The sequence below is a fragment of the Bufo bufo genome, chromosome 4 (genome assembly GCF_905171765.1).
Source record: "Bufo bufo chromosome 4, aBufBuf1.1, whole genome shotgun sequence".
In the NCBI taxonomy this organism is placed as follows: Eukaryota; Metazoa; Chordata; class Amphibia; order Anura; family Bufonidae; genus Bufo; species Bufo bufo.
This window is the reverse complement of record NC_053392.1, coordinates 430,706,246-430,729,085: the sequence shown is the minus strand read 5'-3', so window position 1 is coordinate 430,729,085 and position 22,840 is coordinate 430,706,246. Positions and strand designations below refer to the sequence as shown.

The 22,840-nt window shown below is 43.0% G+C and overlaps 1 protein-coding gene across 5 annotated transcripts in view; it reads left to right on the top strand.

The window, feature by feature from the left end:
• WDR27 (WD repeat domain 27) overlaps positions 1–22,840 on the top strand; it is a 696,346-nt gene that overhangs the window by 339,524 nt on the left and 333,982 nt on the right. For all 5 annotated transcript variants that reach the window (XM_040429334.1, XM_040429333.1, XM_040429335.1 and 2 more), the window contains 2 exons: positions 19,046–19,143; positions 20,704–20,825. In XM_040429334.1, coding sequence (XP_040285268.1) covers positions 19,046–19,143; positions 20,704–20,825 — 220 coding nt within the window. The remainder of the gene's footprint in view (positions 1–19,045; positions 19,144–20,703; positions 20,826–22,840) is intronic.

Below are 22,840 nucleotides of genomic sequence, written 5' to 3'. Positions count from 1 at the left end.
GGTGATCAATGACAGGGGGTGATCAGGGAGTCTATATGGGGTTATCACCCCCCTGTCATTGATAACCCCCCTGTAAGGCTCCATTCAGACGTTCGTATGTGTTTTGCAGATCCGCGGTGTCCGTGTTTTGCGGATCCACGGATCCGCAAAACACATACGGACGTCTGAATAGAGCCTTACAGGGGGGTGATCAATGACAGGGGGGTGATCAATGACAGGGGGGTGATCAGGGAGTCTATATGGGGTGATCACCACCCTGTCATTGATCATCCCCCTGTAAGGCTCCATTCAGACGTCCGTATGTGTTTTGCGGATACGATCCATGGATCCGTGGATCCGCAAAACACATACGGACGTCTGAAAGGAGCCTTACAGGGGGGTGATCAATGACAGGGGGGTGATCAATGACAGGGGGGTGATCAGGAAGTCTATATGGGGTGATCACCACCCTGTCATTGATCACCCCCCATAAGGCTCCATTCAGACGTCCATATGTGTTTTGCGGATCCGATCCATGGATCCGTGGATCCGCAAAACACATACGGACGTCTGAATGGAGCCTTACAGGGGGTTGATCAATGACAGGGGGGTGATCAGGGAGTCTATATGGGGTGATCACCCCCCTGTCATTGATCACCCCCCTGTAAGGCTCCTTTCAGACGTCCGTATGTGTTTTGCGGATCCGATCCATGTATCCGTGGATCCGTAAAAAACATACGGATGTCTGAATGGAGCCTTACAGGGGGGTGATCAATGACAGGGGGGTGATCAGGGAGTCTATATGGGGTGATCACCCCCCTGTCATTGATCACCCCCCTGTAAGGCTCCATTCAGACATCCATATGTGTTTTGCGGATCCGATCCATGTATCCGTGGATCCGTAAAAAACATACGGACGTCTGAATGGAGCCTTACAGGGGGGTGATCAATGACAGGGGGGTGATCAGGGAGTCTATATGGGGTGATCACCCCCCTGTCATTGATCACCCCCCTGTAAGGCTCCATTTAGACGTCCGTATGTGTTTTGCGGATCCTATCCGTGGATCCGTAAAAAACATACGGACGTCTGAATGGAGCCTTACAGGGGGGTGATCAATGACAGGGGGGTGATCAATGACAGGGGGGTGATCAGGGAGTCTATATGGGGTGATCACCCCCCTGTCATTGATCACCCCCCTGTAAGGCTCCATTTAGACGTCCGTATGTGTTTTGCGGATCCGATCCATGTATCCGTGGATCCGTAAAAAACATACAGACGTCTGAATGGAGCCTTACAGGGGGGTGATCAGGGAGTCTATATGAACGCGCGCCTGTGTGCGCGCGTTCACCTGAAATCTCGCGTCTCGCGAGATGACGCATAGATGCGTGACTCTGCCTGCGTTAGGCGGTCCGGAGGCGGTTAAGGGTGTGCACACTTTTGCAACCATATTATTTTATTTTTATATTTTTTCATCCCTCTACCTTAAAGATTTCAGTTTGTTTTTCAATTGAGTTCTGAAATGATTTATCTTTGTCTTATTTTTTTACATCACAGAAACCTGACATTTTAACAGTTGTTTGTAGACTTTCTATATCCACTGAATATACGGTATGTATTTTACCGTACCTGTGAAATATCCAATAGCAAAAACATGCAACATTTTTAAACAGAAATTTGTCATTTCAGCCAACCCTAACAGACTACACTTGCTACTTTTGAAACATATTTGCGACTTTTGAAGTTTATATGCGACATTTCAACTGGTAAATTTCGACTTTTGTTTCAAGACTTTTTTGCTATTGTTTTTTTTGTTCAATGTCAATTTACTGACAAAACCCTATTGTTTAGCTCATTTATATTCAATAAAAATAAATGCGTCCTGTTTTAATATTTACCTCCCACTTGTTCCCACGACAAGTTGGTTTTCTTTTTTTATAAATGCGACTTTTTGACAAAAAGTTGCATCTTTATGCCATAATAGCGACTTTTTACATAAAACACCACCACATAAGCTGGCTTAATTGTCCACAACAATTTGAGCCACTTCTGCCGATAAGAGGACGAAAAATGAGGGGCAATGTGCGAAAATTGATAGCCCCGCCTATTTGGTATAAATCAAAATGCCATTCTTTTTGGTGCATTTTACACCATAATCCTGGTGCAAGATGCTTAGCTTAGTAAATGTCCCTCATTGGGTTTCTGAAATTGTCACTTTCTGTAGGTAATGACGGTCTGTATATTTTTATTTTGTGTTCCATTGATGGGATAAAACTTGTACAGGCCATTATGTACTGTATATTCTAGGCTCATTCTTCCTATTGGTGTAGTTAAACTACAGCAATTTATTAAAGCTATTTTGGGGTATGAATGAAGAGGGACTAAAACGTGAAAACCAATTAAACTTTCTAGTATCTAGTCTCCATTATCATTTCAGGCATCAGATTTGGCTTGAATTGAAGTGTGAACCCATAAAAGGTTAAATTTCTTGCCATAATAAACCTGTAAAGTTTATCTAGAATAGACATGGTTTTAGTTAACTCTACTATATTACCTAGGGTGTCTTAGATCACTCTTCTTTATTGGCAATAATGTATCCCTGCCTTGTTTAAATTTAACACTTTTTGGCTCAATCTGTCTACAAACTGCGATGAAGTAGAATCCAGCATGCTAGAATATTTTGACATGAACAGAGATTCATCATCAGTATAGGTAATCTGGGACACCTCTAAGGCCTTTATGAGAGGACTTCTGATGAAGTGTATGTCGTTACATAAAAGGCAGTTGGAGAAGGATGTGAAGGCAAAACTAGCTTACTTAATGCCCCTGTTACCCTGGGGGAGCTAATTGTAAGCTAGGATTAAAAATCTCCAAGACCTGACGGGCTTCCGTTGAGGTTTGTTCAAAGTTTCAGGGGGTGCTGTTGCAGGAATGTAATAAAACCTTGGAGGCCCGTCTCCTGGATTGATGGAAAAATACTGTTTTGGCCCTAATTTCATGTGGTGGCTTAGACTTTGTATAGGCGACCCACTGCCAAACTGATAGTTAATGGAGAATTCACAAAGAAATTTCTCATAACCATGGGCATGCCGTAGTGCTTTCTTCTCCCTCTTTGTTTTTTGTGCTGGTTATTAAACCTCTGGTAATGATTAGAGAAGGTTTGCGTCCGTGGGTTGGTTCATGAGGGACAGAACTTCGTAGTATGCAGACGACATTTTGTTTTACTTATCGCTTATGGTTGAGGATTTACCGTATGTTTTCGCGGGTGCTGATAGATTTAGTTGGTATTCTGGTCTTTCAGTTAATCAAAGTAAATTGTTTCTTGCACCTTTAGGTTCACATTCATTAAATCTAGATTTGTTTGGAACCAGAGTGGTAGTTTGTACTGTATACGTGAACCTGGTTCTCACTTTAAATATCTTGTCATCAAAGTATGAGCTTGGTTATGGGAATTTGAGGATGTAAATTTGCAACCATTAAAAGGCTAATGTTCTTCTAGGATAAGAAGATTGAAAGTGCTTCCTGTGTCTAGAGCTATTATGATTTTCCTTTTTATGATAATTATTTTTATGAATTCCCCATTTTGGCTTGGTGATCGGATCTTTTCATTCTTAATTGAGTGATTTAATTTGGAGGAAGTAAAAGCCATGCATGAGATTGGTTAACCTTTCAGCCCCTTTTAATAAAGGTGTGTTCAATATCCCGAATTTATGTACTTTTTGGCTTCTCAGCATCAATATTTTATGGGCTTTGATTTTTTTCTTTGTTTATGTGATGTTTTAGACTACTTTCACATCTGCGTTTTTCCGGTATTGAGATCTGTCATAGGAACTCAAAACAGGAGGAAAACGCTTCAGTTTTGTACCCATTTATTGTCAAAGGGGACAAAACTGAACTGAACAGAGAGCACCAGCAATGCATTCCAATCCGTTTTGTTGCATTCCCATGATGCACACAAAAGCTGTGCAACCAGCGTTTCTGAGTGTGTCACCGGATGCGGAGCAAGACTCATCCGTCATAAAACACAATGTAAGTCAATGGTGCGGGTTGCTTTTTTTCGGACGCAAAAGAAATGGATCTGTCGTCCATTGACTTACAATGGTTTTAGTGCCAGATCTGTTTCAGAACGGATGTAGCCGGTTGTATTATCCTAATGGAAGCATTTTTGCTGATCCATGATGGATCCAGCAAAAGCGCAGATGTGAAAGTAGCCTTATTCTTTTTGAGTTTGAAAATATCTGTCAGGTTTTGGAATCTGGTCAGTACGGGCAGGGAGAGTATAAGAAAAATCCATTATTCCAAATGTTTATCAAAGTGTGCAAAAAATGTTAATATTTTTTTTTTCTTTGGAACAATTTCCTTTTGTTTCCCCCTTATGGAACAAACTGTATATTCCTCAGTTTGGAGATAAATCTCTTTCTGTATTCAGAAGATCTAAAGGTTTAACTTTCCAAACATTAGTTACACATTTTTTAGCTGAAAAAGATTTTATTTTAGATATTTACAGATCCACTATGCAGTCTCTTCTTTGTCTTAGGCCTCCTGCACACGAACGTTGTGTGCACCCGTGGCCGTTGGCCCGTTGAACGTGTTTTTCTGCGGTCCCATTGACTTTCAATGGGTCCGTCGAAAACTCGGCTACTGCACCGTTTTGTCACCCGCGCCCGTGACCCGTCTTTCCAGGCCGTCAAAAAATATAACCTGTCCTATTTTTTTCACGGCTAACGGTTCGCGGCCCCATTCAAGTCAATAGGGCCGTGAAAAACGCGGTTGCACACCCGCTTGACATCCGCGGCCGCGTCCGCGCCCGTTTTATTTAATCTTCTGGCATGGCCAAATTGTCTGGCAAAACTTGTGGCAATAAATTTAAAAAAAAATAAAAATCAGGAAGTTGAAGGTCACACGATATGCTAATTTCCTGCAATCTGTGGTAAACAGGTTGTGTGTGGTGAGGGTGGCATTTCATCTGCTCCAAAATTCATCCACCATGCCACGCTGGAATGTGGATAAACTAATAACCCTGGTACAGGAGAGGCCAGAGTTATGGGACAGCAGACAAGATGCATATAGTGACCGCATAAAAAAGGATGTTTCATGGGAGCAAGTGGCACGGACCATGCGCCGAAGCGAATGGTCCAAAGCGGATAGTCGAGAGCGGGCCCAATTAGGTAAGTGATAGTAATGTAGTTGGCCTGTCCTTGCCCCCTGTGTGGCCAAAAGATGTAGTTTTAATTTCCCTGAGGTGACAATAGTATTTATTTGGTGGTCCAGACTCGTTGGGCATAATGGCCTGTACATGGCTTTTCAACCCGACATCTTTTTTTCCCCTTTCTACTTTTTGGTGCTCACAAATGTGTATTATGTCATTTCAAAACAGTCAAACAAACCAAAACACGCTGGGCGAGTTGCCGGGACCAATTCCGGAGGGAGATGGCCAACAAAGGCCGGAGTGGTGAGGGAAGCTCCCGGAAACGGCCCTACATTTATACTGCCCAGTTGCAGTTTCTGCGGCCAGTAATGGAATTGAGGACGTAAGTATTATTAATGTATTCTTTAAAATGTTTACAATTTTCACACTTTCCTTTCAATTTGGACTAGCAAAAGTGGCCAATAAACTAATGGATACAGTGGTGTTCTTGTATAGAAGACCTATTCTTTACGTAGGGCAGCCATGTCCTAACTGACTACATTCAGCTCTTTTCCTTCTGAAACTCCCAGCATGGCCGAATAGCTAGAAGCTACCCAGTCCTGCATGGAGTTGGAGTTGGCCATCAGCTGGTGGGCAACAGTTTGGACATGCCTGGTGTTGGATGGCAACCTCATTTTGGTGGTGGAGTCAAACCAGGGGCGACCGCTTTTGAGCTGTGTATGATGCGACGACACGTGTAGTGTGCAGATGTCGCCTCCCCTCTCTGTTTGTGGACGTGTCGAAGCCATTTATTGGCCCTCGTGGAACATAGATGTTTGCAATTCAAACCAGAAAAGAGAATGGAGATGACACTTGCGCACTGCACGCATTTTTTCCTCATACTGTAGATCATTGGGTTTTGCGGCTCCCTGTCACACAGCAATAGTTTGTAAAGCTTTCCGAAACCCACACTTTTTAATGGGAGCCATGACTAGTGTTTTTTGGATGTAATTCTTGGGCCAACGTGAAATTTGGACCATTGAGACCTATTATCTAACTTGGGCATGTTTAAGAAATGGTTTCCCTATAGGGATTTCCAATGTTAGTTATATAGCTTAAATGTTAGTGCACCAAACCCCTTCATGGATTACTTACATTGGTCATATAAAATGTCCCAAACCAGCTCCAAGGAAAAAGGTTAATAATGTAGTTCAAATGACGCTTGACCAGCAGGAATCAAACTACTACTCTCACCCTGGTCAAGTGTGTCCTGGTACATGTTGTTTTTCATTGGATGTTGTTATACTACGTACAAATTACAACGTGAAACTTTGGATGGTGGTAGCGGGACACATACAGACGACCAGGACTGAATTTCAGCACTGGGTTTGGTCCTTGAATGAGGAATCCTCTTCTGGGGCTGGACAGCTCCAAAGCGCAAACACTGTTTTGCCATTACAGTAACATTCTGCCTTTCCAAGACTTAGCCCATCAATAGTTTTTTAAGGTAATCCAAATGTGATTTCCCATTTTCCCATAGAAGCTGGTATTCTTTGTGTAAAAGCAAATCTATGATGTATGCTGCCACTCCGTATATATATTTAATTCACGCAGCTGTTTTATTACAATGATATACTTGATGTATTTTTAAAAATGTTACAACCAAATTAGATAATGGTTTATTGTTTTTCTTTCAAATACAGTACTGTGGACAGTCTGGATCCGTCCCCAGATTCGGACACGTCGGGGAGTGAAACCCCTGCGGTTTTCACCCCACAAAGAAGTCCTGCTCCACCGCTGGCTGAGGACCCAGAGGACTCCACACTGGCCGAGGCCCCCCTACCACTGGCCAGTTCACCCCGGATTGGACAGGCACAGCCAAGACGTCGGCGACAAGTCCCTCCCTCTACCTCTGGGCAAGAGAGTCGTGAACTGATTAATGCCCGGCTCATCGAGTTTCTTGCCCAGAGGAGGAGTGATGGTGTGGAGGAAAAAATCATCCGTGGATTAGGGCCGCTAATGAAGCACGTCACTCCTTTGGAGCATCATGAGTGCCTTGCTTCATTAGCGGTCGTAATCAAGATGTTTGCCCTCCCCAACCATGGGGACATTCTGGCAAAGATTAATGGAAATAGAAAATGCTGGCCAGCAGCAAAGGGCAGGAGCCTTTGAGGGTGCGGCCCAAACATTTCAAGGGCCTTCATATCACCCTCAACCCCAGTATGGACCACACCACGGCCCCATGCAACAAGTGGGTCAGCCCCTTTACCCGGGCAGTTTCTCTTCTATGGCCCCTCCACAGGCCCATGTAAGGCCACGGGCCTCCTTTACACCAGGTTCCTTCACCCAGGACCTTCTTAATTTGTGATTTTTTTTGTCGTTTATGATCTTTACATGGTTTTAGCCTTAATGTTTGTACCATTGTTTACCTTTGGGTTACGGTACTAAGAATATACCTCATAAATGTTTTTTTTTGCTAAAAAGTAGGCGACTGGTTTTTATTTCGCACACTCCCACGAACATTTCCATGTCCAAATTCGAATTGTATCAAAAACCACACACACTGAAACTGACAAAGCCACACTTTATTTAGATGATCAACATGTTTATTTTTGCATACTGTCATCAAGAGGTATTAGAAAACACATGCTTTAATCACCACGGTAGCATTATCCGGAGCCATCTGTATGGATGCCAAAAACACCCTCCACTTGCTAGAGAGTATCCCGAAAGCGCACTCAACATACCGACGGGCACGAGTCAACCGGTAGTTGTAAATACGCCTCCTGACATCCAAACCACGCTTTGGAAAGGGCCGCATAACATGTGGAGTCAATGCAAACCCTTCATCCGCCACGATGACAAATGGAGCCGGCGGACCTGCATATCCGGGCAGTCTTCTGGACTCCGGCAGGGCAAGCTGGTTGGCACGAAGCCGCTCACCCATTCTAGAAGCACTAAATATGCGAGCATCCGCAGTGCTTCCGTAGGCCCCGATATCAACCATTATAAACCGGTAGTTACTGTCAGCAACTGCCATCAGCACTACCGAAAAATACTGTTTATAATTGAAGAAACGGCTCCCTGAGTGTGGCGGTTTCTTTACACGGATGTGCTTGCCATCCATTGCCCCGATGCAGTTTGGAAACTGCGCAGAATTTTGGAAGCCCTCAGCGATCCGAACCCAATCGTCCACCTTGGGCTGCGGCATCACCGTCTCTCGGAGTTGCTGCCAGATTACATGGCAAGTGTGTCGTACAATACTCGAGATCGTTGAGGTTCCTAAAAGAAACTCAAAATGCAGGGATGCAAAAGAGTTTCCAGTTGCAAGGAATCTGTAGAGAAAAAAAAAAGACAAACAGTCACCAAAAAAACGAAGGGAAGAACAGATTCAACATTCAAGTATAATGTGGTATACACTCCATGCTTGAAAGCACCCTATGTCTAAGGGTGTGGCACCTATGGGACGGGTGCCTGTGGCGGCATTCAATGTCTACTCTGTGGGCAGCCACAGCCATTGAAGCAACTATGGTTTATAAATATACACCCATGAGTTTGCCAAGCATTCATCAGCACAGGGCACCCTATGAAATCTACTGGCAGCACTGGATTGAAGGCACAAATTCGTGAAAAATGCTAAAATGCAATTCCAACATTTTTACCGTACCGTATTCTTGCCAAATTGCTGGGTTGACATTTTGAAAGTAAAGCTACGGAACTGGGTACAACATAGCCAACTCTGTCTGATAACGTCTCCACAACACTGCCCTATGTCCTCGGTTGATTAAACTGTCCTAAAAATAAAGGTGTATATGCCCGAGACACTACCAGCTATTGGGGTGTGGGCAGTACTAACACAACTAAGTTACATCATCTGAGGTTAGCCCCTTTAAAATGCAGAGTGTTGTGCACGTATGAAATATTGACAACATTAGCCATGATGAGAACGTTTGATGGAAATCGCAGGGGTTGGGACCAGCACAATCCTACAAAATAGGGTACAGACCGGTATACAGCCTTCGAACAGGGTGGTGCACGCAGATAGACATCCTGACAGAGGGCCCAACTTTTTTACAATCCAACAATAATACCCTGCACTCGCCAGTAATCCCAGAAAAATATTTAAAAAAAAACCCAGACAGGCAGGTTACAGACTGCAGTAACATGGCTGACTGACTAAATCCACCAACTTTCCAAACAAACTACTGGCGAGTGCAGGGGATTCCTGGATTGTCTGGAGGCCGGGAACTGAACTAAAGTTTAAAACTTGCACAAAAGCAAGTTACAAATAAACAATACTGGGATGTTAGGTGCCAGGGATTAAGGGGATAAAAAAACAACACCAACCGAATGAATTAAAAAACCAAAAAGGGTAAAGAAACGTTACTTCGGGAAACATTAGCACATGTCTAACAGCAGCCATTTTCGAGCACATGATCCTCCTGACAGAAGCACTGCACATTACTGTTTTAACTTTAAAAGTACTATACTGCTTACCTCAACGTGACGATGAGCCTTTCCTCAGGAGTAATGCTGCGCCTCATATTGGTGTCCATGAAGGTAAGGACAGTACGTAGAGACGACAGCAAGCGATCAAATGTAGGCACTGTCATCCGACAGAAGGAATAGAACTTCGCAGGATGCAGGCGCAGATCTTGGTAGAGGGAATGAAAATGTCCTTTCCGGTACCGTTGGGAAACTATCGGATGGACCCAAAATCGTCGCCTTCTACTCGGTTCCTCAGGCAACAACGGACTGCGCGGACCACATTGCCCGGAAACAAGCCAATGCAGTAAGAACTCTTCCTCTGAATCAGACATGGTGAAACAGCAAAGAGAAGCAGCCAAATGAATCTCTGTACTCTGTGAAGACTACAGAAAATGGCCACAAATGCATACTCAGGTGACCCTCATTTATACCAGTATCCTGGGTGGAGTTATTAAAATTACATTTTTTTCACCAAGAAAATGAATTCAGGCGGGCCGCAAAAAAAACGGGAACACGGACACACGGAAGCACAACGGAAGCAAAAACGGTCACGGAACAACGGAACCACGTTTTGCGGACCGCAAAAAAATACGTTCGTGTGCAGGAGGCCTTAAATAGACTTTACTATTTGCAATGCACCAATCAGGGCTTATTTAGTACCTAGTAAAGCTTGTAAAGGGAGGATTCGATCCTAATATACATATAAGATTGTATAATAATGCCTCTACAATATCTTATTATTCTAGCAAACATTGGGAAAGGGATCTGGAACCTATTTTAGATGTAAAATGAGAGATTATGCCAAACTCCATGTATTCCACACACAACCTTAACCATAAAATGACACAATATATGATTGTACACAGCTTTTATATTTCTCCTCTGGACGTATTTTCTTCAAGTTTTGGGGATTCCTCTTGTTGTCCTGTAATGGCTGTGTCCAATTAGTAGGCAGGTGAATGTTAAAATGGGACATCAATTGGAACTAGATACCTTTTGCTGCTTATTTAGGGACCTTGCTGCACTCCCTGGTAATAGTATCATCGCTGTAATAGGTTTTCAGTTTTTTTTTGTGAGATTATTAATTAGTAGGAAGTGGATGTCATTGAAATAGACCATCTTACTAACCATGGTTTAAATAATCTAAGCAAAATATGAGAGTGTCACAAAGTGTCCAGTAATAAAGCCTAGGACAAAACATCTTGATATATGGGAAACACAGTTTTTCTGACAATTCCATTTTCATTTATTTTTATTTCTCTTCTTCTTGGGGGAGATAGGTCGGGTTTGATTTGGTTGTAATTGTATATTTATGTTATGACATGGTTTAAATTATATAAAATAAAATTTTAAAAAATAAAGAATTTGAACTTGCTTGCTAAAAGCCCCCCCTCCAGCTCTGCAGGTCTGGTCCCTGGGGCTTCTGATCCCCGTCAGATCAGAAGTGATAATGTCATTTCATTGTTCACATGACCTCTCAGCCAATAATTGACCCAGCAGCCATGTATTGTTCATGGCTGATAGGTATGTGAACAATGGACGTGATGTCAACACAAAAAGCCCCAGGGAAGAAACTTGCAGCACTGCATCGGAAGGACCTTTCACAGGTGCTCAACTTCTTTCTTTGTTTTATAAGCCTTGCTGATTTCCTGAAACTCTGAGTTTTTCAATTGTAAATTTTTTTTGTAGCTTTTTGTTTGGAATTTGCCATGTTGTTTTTTTTTATCTCGGTAAAACATTTGATGTACCGTACTTTAACCACCTCCGGACCGCCTAACGCACGGATGCGTCCGGAAGGTGGTTGATTCATTCCTCCTGGACGCATCCGTGCGTTATCTCGCGAGACGCGAGATTTCCTGTGAACGCGCGCACACAGGCGCGCACGTTCACAGGAACGGAAGGTAAGAGAGTGGATCTCCAGCCTGCCAGTGGCGATCGTTCGCTGGCAGGCTGGAGATGCGATTTTTTTAACCCCTAACAGGTATATTACACGCTGTTTTGATAACAGCGTCTAATATACCTGCTACCTGGTCCTCTGGTGGTCCCTTTTGTTTGGATCGACCACCAGAGGACACAGGTAGCTCAGTAATAAGTAGCACCAAGCACCACACTACACTACACCCCCCCCCCCTGTCACTTATTAACCCCTTATTAACCCCTGATCACCCTTGATCACCCCATATAGACTCCCTGATCACCCCCCTGTCATTGATCACCCCCCTGTCATTGATCACCCCCCTGTAAGGCTCCATTCAGACGTCCGTATGATTTTTACGGATCCACTGATACATGGATCGGATCCGCAAAACGCATACGGACATCTGAATGCAGCCTTACAGGGGGGTGATCAATGACGGGGGTGATCACCCCATATAGACTCCCTGATAACCCCCCTGTCATTGATTACCCCCCTGTAAGGCTGCATTCAGATGTCCGTATGATTTTTACGGATCCACTGATACATGGATCGGATCCGCAAAACGCATACGGACATCTGAATGCAGCCTTACAGGGGGGTGATCACCCCATATAGACTCCCTGATCACCCCCCTGTCATTGATCACCCCCCTGTAAGGCTGCATTCAGATGTCCGTATAATTTTTACGGATCCACTGATACATGGATCGGATCCGCAAAACGCATACGGACATCTGAATGCAGCCTTACAGGGGGGTGATCAATGATGGGGGTGATCACCCCATATAGACTCCCTGATCACCCCCCTGTCATTGATCACCCCCCTGTAAGGCTGCATTCAGATGTCCATATGATTTTTACGGATCCACTGATACATGGATCGGATCCGCAAAATGCATACGGACATCTGAATGCAGCCTTACAGGGGGGTGATCAATGACGGGGGTGATCACCCCATATAGACTCCCTGATCACCCCCCTGTCATTGATCACTCCCCTGTAAGGCTGCATTCAGATGTCCGTATGATTTTTACGGATCCACTGATACATGGATCGGATCCGCAAAACGCATACGGACATCTGAATGCAGCCTTACAGGGGGGTGATCAATGACGGGGGTGATCACTTCATATAGACTCCCTGATCACCCCCCTCTCATTGATCACCCCCCTGTAAGGCTGCATTCAGATGTCCGTATGATTTTTACGGATCCACTGATACATGGATCGGATCCGCAAAACGCATACGGACATCTGAATGCAGCCTTACAGGGGGGTGATCAATGATGGGGGTGATCACCCCATATAGACTCCCTGATCACCCCCCTGTCATTGATCACCCCCCTGTAAGGCTGCATTCAGATGTCCATATGATTTTTACGGATCCACTGATACATGGATCGGATCTGCAAAACGCATACGGACATCTGAATGCAGCCTTACAGGGGGGTGATCAATGACGGGGGTGATCACCCCATATAGACTCCCTGATCACCCCCGTGTCATTGATCACCCCCCTGTCATTGATCACCCCCCTGTAAGGCTGCATTCAGATGTCCGTATGATTTTTACGGATCCACTGATACATGGATCGGATCCGCAAAACACATACGGACATCTAAATGGAGCCTTATAGGGGGGTGATCAATGACAGGGGGGTGATCACCCCATATACAGGGAGTGCAGAATTATTAGGCAAGTTGTATTTTTGAGGATTAATTTTATTATTGAACAACAACCATGTTCTCAATGAACCCAAAAAACTCATTAATATCAAAGCTGAATGTTTTTAGTTTTAGCTATTTTAGGGGGATATCTGTGTGTGCAGGTGACTATTACTGTGCATAATTATTAGGCAACTTAACAAAAAACAAATATATACCCATTTCAATTATTTATTTTTACCAGCGAAACCAATATAACATCTCAACATTTACAAATATACATTTCTGACATTCAAAAACAAAACAAAAACAAATCAGTGACCAATATAGCTACCTTTCTTTGCAAGGACACTCAAAAGCCTGCCATCCATGGATTCTGTCAGTGTTTTGATCTGTTCACCATCAACATTGCGTGCAGCAGCAACCACAGCCTCCCAGACACTGTTCAGAGAGGTGTACTGTTTTCCCTCCTTGTAAATCTCACATTTGATGATGGACCACAGGTTCTCAATGGGGTTCAGATCAGGTGAACAAGGAGGTAATGTCATTAGATTTTCTTCTTTTATACCCTTTCTTGCCAGCCACGCTGTGGAGTACTTGGACGCGTGTGATAGAGCATTGTCCTGCATGAAAATCATGTTTTTCTTGAAGGATGCAGACTTCTTCCTGTACCACTGCTTGAAGAAGGTGTCTTCCAGAACCTGGCAGTAGGACTGGGAGTTGAGCTTGACTCCATCCTCAACCCGAAAAGGCCCCAGAAGCTCATCTTTGATGATACCAGCCCAAACTAGTACTCCACCTCCATGTCACGGCTGTAAGTGAGCAACTAGAGCATAGACAGAAAATAGAGCCACTGACCGGACCCAAACTAGGGAGGATAAAGGGTGACCCCTGTCAGACCCTCAAAGCTTTCCCTATGCTGCTAAGCACATACCCGGATCCTAATGGTGGAACGAGGCATGCCCGCGTACCTAAGACTGATGACCACTGTAACCCCTACAATAGTGGAAGGGGCACGGCCACCGGTGCCCTGCTCAGTATATGGAGGGAACCGTGGTCGCCTCGGATCCGGTCAGAAAACAAACAGATACACTACAATGTCTGCACACTTAGCTGAAGGTGCTGCGGCAGCAGAGAAGACGGATCCAAAGACAGGTGGCAATATCCGGAGTACTTGCTGCAGCAGAACAAAGGTCCAGTGAAAAGATAGCATACAAGTGAAGATACTCAAGCAAGAGCTACAACTCAAATGAGAAATATAATCCACACTCTACAAAAGGAGGAGGGGTGATTTAAAGACAGAGAAATCAAACATAGGAGGAACAGCTGGAAGGAAGGAAACAGAAAGTAATGACCTCATCCCAGGGGCGGAGAAACAGAGCAGTGAGAATTCCTCCAAGCTCTGGTAGTGACATCATCACAGGGGTGGAGAAACAGAGCTGTGAGAACGTCTCAAAGCTCTGGTAGTGACACTCCACCTTGCTGGCGTCTGAGTCGGACTGGAGCTCTCTGCCCTTTACCAATCCAGCCACGGGCCCATCCATCTGGCCCATCAAGACTCACTCTCATTTCATCAGTCCATAAAACCTTAGAAAAATCAGTCTTGAGATATTTCTTGGCCCAGTCTTGACGTTTCAGCTTGTGTGTCTTGTTCAGTGGTGGTCGTCTTTCAGCCTTTCTTACCTTGGCCATGTCTCTGAGTATTGCACACCTTGTGCTTTTGGGCACTCCAGTGATGTTGCAGCTCTGAAATATGGCCAAACTGGTGGCAAGTGGCATCTTGGCAGCTGCACGCTTGACTTTTCTCAGTTCATGGGCAGTTATTTTGCGCCTTGGTTTTTCCACACGCTTCTTGCGACCCTGTTGACTATTTTGAATGAAACGCTTGATTGTTCGATGATCACGCTTCAGAAGCTTTGCAATTTTAAGAGTGCTGCATCCCTCTGCAAGATATCTCACTATTTTTGACTTTTCTGAGCCTGTCAAGTCCTTCTTTTGACCCATTTTGCCAAAGGAAAGGAAGTTACCTAATAATTATGCACACCTAATATAGGGTGTTGATGTCATTAGACCACATCCCTTCTCATTACAGAGATGCACATCACCTAATATGCTTAATTGGTAGTAGGCTTTCGAGCCTATACAGCTTGGAGTAAGACAACATGCATAAAGAGGATGATGTGGTCAAAATACTCATTTGCCTAATAATTCTGCACTCCCTGTAGACTCCCTGATCACCCCCCTGTCATTGATCACCCCCCTGTCATTGATCACCTCCCTGTAAGGCTGCATTCAGATGTCCGTATGATTTTTACTGATCCACTGATACATGGATCGGATCCGCAAAACACATACGGATGTCTGAATGGAGCCTTACAGGGGGGTGATCAATGACAGGGGGTGATCACCCCATATAGACTCCCTGATCACCCCCCTGTCATTGATCACCCCCCTGTCATTAATCACCCCCTGTAAGGCTGCATTCAGATGTCCGTATGATTTTTACGGATCCACTGATACATGGATCGAATCCGCAAAACACATACGGACATCTGAATGGAGCCTTATAAGGGGGTGATCAATGACAGGGGGGTGATCACCCCATATAGACTCCCTGATCACCCCCCTGTCATTGATCACCCCCCTGTCATTGATCACCCCCCTGTAAGGCTCCATTCAGACATTTTTTTGGCCCAAGTTAGCGGAAATTATTATTTATTTTCTTACAAAGTCTCATAGTCCACTAACTTGTGTCAAAAAATAAAATCTCACATGAACTCACCATACCCCTCACGGAATCCAAATGCGTAAAATTTTTTAGACATTTATATTCCAGACTTCTTCTCACGCTTTAGGGCCCCTAGAATGCCAGGGCAGTATAAATACCCCACATATGACCCCATTTTGGAAAGAAGACACCCCAAGGTATTCCGTGAGGGGCATATTGAGTCCATGAAAGATTGAAATTTTTGTCCCAAGTTAGTGGAAAGGGAGACTTTGTGAGAAAAAAAAAAAATTCAATTTCCGCTAACATGTGGCAAAAAAAAAAAATTCTATGAACTCGCCATGCCCCTCATTGAATACCTTGGGGTGTCTTCTTTTCAAAATGGGGTCACATGTGGGGTATTTATACTGCCCTGGCATTCTAGGGGCCCTAAAGTTTGAGAAGAAGTCTGGGATCCAAATGTCTAAAAATGCCCTCATAAAAGGAATGTGGGCCCCTTTGCGCATCTAGGCTGCAAAAAAGTGTCACACATCTGGTATCGCCATACTCAGGAGAAGTTGAGCAATGTGTTTTGGGGTGTCTTTTTACATATACCCATGCTGGGTGAGATAAATATCTTGGTCAAATGCCAACTTTGTATAAAAAATGGGAAAAGTTGTCTTTTGCTTAGATATTTCTCTCACCCAGCATGAGTATATGTAAAAAGACACCCCAAAACACATTGCCCAACTTCTCCTGAATACGGCGATACCACATGTGTGACACTTTTTTGCAGCCTAGGTGGGCAAAGGGGCCCACATTCCAAAGAGCACCTTTCGGATTTCACAGGTCATTTACCTACTTACCACACATTAGGGCCCCTAGAATGCCAGGGCAGTATAACTACCCCACAAGTGACCCCATTTTGGAAAGAAGACACCCCAAGGTATTCCGTGAGGGGCATGGCGAGTTCCTAGAATGTTTTATTTTTTGTCACAAGTTAGCGGAAAATGATGATTTATTTTTTATTTTTTTCCTTACAAAGTCTCATATTCCACTAACTTGTGACAAAATATAAAAACTTCCATGAACTACTAGTTATACTGCCATGGCATTTTAGGGGCCGAATGTGTGAGAAGTGGTTTGAAATCAAAATCTGTAAAAAATGGCCGGTGAAATCCGAAAGGTGCTCTTTGGAATGTGGGCTACTTTGCCCACCTAGGCTGCAAAAAAGTGTCACACATCTGGTATCCCCGTACTCAGGAGAAGTTGGGCAATGTGTTTTGGGGTGTCTTTTTACATATACCCATGCTGGGTGAGAGAAATATCTTGGCAAAAGACAACTTTTCGCATTTTTTTTATACAAAGTTGGCATTTGACCGAGATATTTATCTCACCCAGCATGGGTATATGTAAAATGACACCCCAAAACACATTGCCCAACTTCTCCTGAGTACGGGGATACCAGATGTGTGACACTTTTTTGCAGCCTAGGTGGGCAAAGGGGCCCACATTCGAAAGAGCACCTTTCGGATTTCACCGGCCATTTTTTACAGATTTTGATTTCAAACTACTTACCACACATTTGGGCCCCTAGAATTCCAGGGCAGTATAACTACCCCACAAGTGACCCCATTTTGGAAAGAAGACACCCCAAGGTATTCGCTGATGGGCATAGTGAGTTCATAGAAGTTTTTATTTTTTGTCACAAGTTAGTGGAATATGAGACTTTGTAAGAAAAAAAAAAGAAAAAATCATCATTTTCCGCTAACTTGTGACAAAAAATAAAAAGTTCTATGAACTCACTATGCCCATCAGCGAATACCTTAGGGTGTCTACTTTCCGAAATGGGGTCATTTGTGGGGTGTTTTTACTGTCTGGGCATTGTAGAACTTCAGGAAACATGACAGGTGCTCAGAAAGTCAGAACTGCTTCAAAAAGCGGAAATTCACATTTTTGTACCATAGTTTGTAAACGCTATAACTTTTACTCAAACCATTTTTTTTTTACCCAAACATTTTTTTTTTATCAAAGACATGTAGAACAATAAATTTAGAGCAAAATTTATATATGGATGTCATTTTTTTTTGCAAAATTTTACAACTGAAAGTTAAATTTCGATTAATAACAAAAAATGTAAAAATGTCAGCAGCAATGAAATACCACCAAATGAAAGCTCTATTAGTGAGAAGAAAAGGAGGTAAAATTCATTTGGGTGGTAAGTTGCATGACCGAGCAATAAACGGTTAAAGTAGTGTAGGTCAGAAGTGTAAAAAGTGGCCTGGTCATTAAGGGTGTTTAAGCTAAGGGGGCTGAGGTGGTTAAAAGAATATGGGGGACATTTATCAAAATGTCGCAAGTCATGTGACATTAGTTGAGCATTTCAAAGTGGTCTGTGTTTAAGGGTCAAAAGTGAGATTCGATCTAGATTATGGCACATTTACTATGTGTGACTTTTGCAGAAGTTGCACAAAAGTCACATATTTATGCCAGGCAACCCTCTGGTGTACTTTTACACATATATAGGTGTATACCACATTGCAATGACACCAAATATATTATTAAAGTTCAAATTTGGCGTAGACACAAAATAAAATCACTTAATAATAAATGTCCCCCTTTGATTCCATTTCATTTTGCTTTAAAGGGTTTATCCCACAAAAAGTATTATTATGCAATGATTAGGACATTTAAAATTAAATATTATTGCAGTACATTTTTTATGTACTAGATATTACATTTTCCTCTTTGGTAGTGCTCCCTGCTGTTGATCCTTTTGGTCTACCTTCTCCAGCATTTAGAGGTGACCTAACAAGCTTAGTAGCTTCCCTGCTCCCCTCCCCCCTCAGTGCTGGGTTAGTTATCTCATAGTAAGGCAGGTGAAGTGGTCCAGACTTAATTCATTCATCCCAACTTCTAAATTCATTGAAATACACAGCGGAGAAGAAGTTGTGGGAACTTTCCTTACCATATGTACAGTATCTCTGGGGCTATACGTGAGGGCTAATTGCAATTAGATTGTATCACATGAGCTGCTGCCCACCCATGCACAGGAAGTCCTTTCAATGCTCTAAGTAAGTAAAAGAGTTTTACATTTGTTGGATAACACATTTAATTGTACACTGTATGGTGACTAGATTTTCTCATGTTGTTTTCTTTCTTTCATAGATATAACCAAAATAGTGTGTGCAAACCAGTACAAACACTTCAGATGGAATCAGCCGTGGAGATCACCGGATTATCTGCTGTAAATGACTTTTATTCCTGTATCCATATTATTTTACTGAAGATAAAAACAAAATACAGACATTCAACGCAATATATCTCAGGATAGGTCATCAATATCTGATTTGGTGGGGTCTGACACTTGGCACTCCTGTCAATCAGCTGATCAGCGCTCGCATGCAGGTGGTGCTCCATGTAAGCGCTGCTTCCTCTTCATTATACGGCATAGAAGTGAATGGAGCAAGTACTTGTAATTACACTGCACCGCAGAGACTTCCAAGATAACAGGCAGTGTAATGAAGTGGAAGTAGCACTTTCATGGAGTGCCACTTCCTCTTCAAACACCTGATCTGCAGGGTTGCCGGGTGTTGGACCCCCACAGATCAGATATTGATGACATATCTTGAGGATGTACTTTGCTTAACATATATTGTCACTTTACCCAAGAACAAAGGTTCCCCTTAATTAATATAGCCCCATCCGTTAGCCGGTATATGTTATTTAAATGAGTGGTAAGTACCTATACTCAAAATAATTTTTTTATGTGTTAGAAGCAAATAAGGCAAGGTTGGAAAAACATAAATAGTCTTTAGTTATTTGGGTTTGCGGTATCCTATTATGCATGATATGGGCACATTATTACATGGGTGTGACCATGTCATAGTGGATGTTCCTGATGATATAGAGGGATTTCATTAATTTTCTATTCGCTCTAGGGACAGCACAGAAAGCAGTGATATAGGTGATTCACTTCACCATTGCCATCTTGCACCCACTTATAATGTTTATGCAGCCCATAGATGGGGGGGAGCGTGTAAGTTACATCTCTATGTCACACAAGAAACAGATCAGGACTTGTTTGCAATTACTTTTACGAATTAACCAACCCCTTTATGTTCTGCTTCTTTTACCCACACAGAGTGATTACCAGCTTTTTATGTATAGGTTTGTGCACAGGGAGACCTGTTAATCACTTAAAGGGGTCCCATTAGAAGACATTTTCACCTATCCACAGGATAGGGGATAAGTGTCTAAATCAGCGGGGTTCTGATCGTTGAGGCACCTGCTGTTCACAAGAATCGGGACCCATGTTGAATGGAGTGGCAATCATGTATGCATGCTGCAGGTCCATTCAGCTCTTTGTGGTTGCTCTTTGAGGAGCTGACAGAGCCACTTAAACAAAACACGCAATAATAAAAAACTGTGAGACATATGTTTTTATTAATTTATATATTTTTTTTATTGGATTGTAAAATGGATTCAAAGTTATACAACTCTTTTTATTGGTTGTTGATCCAGCCCGATCAAGTGTATTAAGAAAAAGTGTGAACCTAGCCATATTCATTTATTACTGCAGATGCCATGTTAGGAAAAGGAAGAAACTGGAAAAGAAATCAACTCCAATTAACTGTTATTCCTTTCCTACCTAATGTCATCTGGGATAATAATTATCATATATTAAAACTTACATTGGTGCTGTAATTTAAATTGATTTATGACCTTGCTTGATCGATAAATTTTTTATGTTGTAAAATTGTTTTGTTAAAGATACAAAGTTTTACTCATTCTAGATAATTCAGTCCTTAATGTGAATCCATTAGATATTGTGCTTGCTGCAGGAAGTAACCACGATATAGAGATATTTGATCTGAATATAGGCACCAGAATTGCAACTATATCAGATGTTCATCCAAGAGCAGTTCACCAAATCTGCCAGAACAAGGTAACAGTATGTTCATATATATATAAATATATTAGATTTTTTTTTCAAATTTAATTCATTTTAAGACTTTCTGACAGTTTTGTGATCCAAGAGGTTTAAATCTCTGGATATTGCTTAGAACTTTGTCAAGTTTTAGAGTTATCTTTCAACACCACTATGTATAGATTTTATGTATAGGTAAAAATACAGTGCTGCTTGAAAATCTGTAGTAGATAAGGATAGCCAAATCAAACCAAAGTGTTAAAAATAAGTATGCAAATATTTACTTTTGGTAGCTGGTGTGCCCCCCTTGTACAGCAGTAACACCAACTAAATGTTTCTAATTATTGTTTTTTAGTCCCACACATTGGTTTGGAGGAATTTTAGCCCATTTCTCCATACATGACGGGTTCAAGTGAATGGGGCTGAGCTGCGATACCAAGCACAGCTGCTGAACAATATATGGCACTGTGCTTGGTGTGCAGTGTGAAGGCTGCGGCACTTACAGGAGCCTTCTCAAGCAGCTGATCAGCAGGGGTCCCGGGTGTTGGACCCCCACTATTCAGATACTGATGACCTATCCAAACAATAGGTCCTAAGTATTAAAGTCTCAGAAAACCTATTTAAAGTCAGGACTTTGACTTGGCCATTGAAAAACCTCAACTTTATTCTTTAACCATTATTTGGTAAAATGACTTGTGTACTTAGGTAGCTGTCTTGCTGCCTGACCTACTGTCACGGATGGTGTTGCAGAAATCTGGAACTTATAAATAAACATCCGACTGGCTTGATCACAAACTAAGGAGCATATGGGTGAGCCCTATAAAACCCCTAGAGCTCTCCCTGACTGCTATGCCCATGCAAAGGTCTTTATGGTAGACAATTGCATGCCCACGTACCTTATACTGTGTGACACCTGAAAACCCTATAATAGTGAGGGGACACGACCACCGGCTCCCTGCACTTAATACGGACGGAGTCAGGGTCACCTAGAATCAAGCCAGCAAGGAAACACAAATAAAGGAAAAGGACTTATCTGAGGAATCAGCAGTAGCAGCCTCCAGCAGTGAACAACTCATCCAGGAAGAAGTATAAACCGCAAAGTGAGGCAGTATGGGAGGGAATATAAAGGGAGGCAATTATTGTAAATATGTGACAGCTGGGAGAAGGAAAGGAGATGACAATGTGAAACCAAAACAAAGAACCTCATGCAAGAGGTAGAGAAGAACGTCTAACAGACCTTCTCACAGAACTGGCGGTGACAGTACCCCTCCCTCTACGGGTGGACTCCGGACACTCAGAGCCCACCTTCTCAGGATGAGACCTATGGAAAGCCCTGAAAGCCCTGATGAGACGAGTGGCCTTAATGTCCGCCACTGGGACCCATATCCTCTCCTCAGGACCATAACCCTCCCAATGAACGAGGTACTGGAGAGAGCCGCGGATAATGCGAGAATCCACAATCCTAGAGACTTGAAATTCAAGATTACCATCAACAACAATCGGAGGAGGCAAAGAGGAGGGTACAGTGGGTTGGACATAAGGTTTTAATAGGGACCTGTGAAAAACAATGGATCTTCCAAGTCTGAGGAAGATAAAGACGGAAGGCAACGGGATTGATGACGGACAAGGCCCAATAAACTTAGGACCCAACTTCCAGGAGGGAACCTTCAGTTTGATATTCTTTGTAGACAACCACACCAGATCACCCACATTCAGGTCCGGACCAGACACACGTCTCTTATCCGCCACACTCTTATATCTCTCACTCATCCTCTTCAGATTATCCTGAATCTTTATGCCAAATAAATGACAAAGACGAGGAAAATCTCTCCTCATCAGGTAAACCAGAAGACCCCTCTCCAGAGAATGTCCCAAACTGCGGATGAAATCCATATGCACCAAAAAATTGTGACTTATCAGAGGACTCCTGGCGACGGTTATTTAAAGCAAACTCAGCAAGGGACAAAAACGGCTTCATTGAGCGAAGTGCGCATGCGCATCAGGCGGCGCATGCGCACTTCGCTCAATGAAGC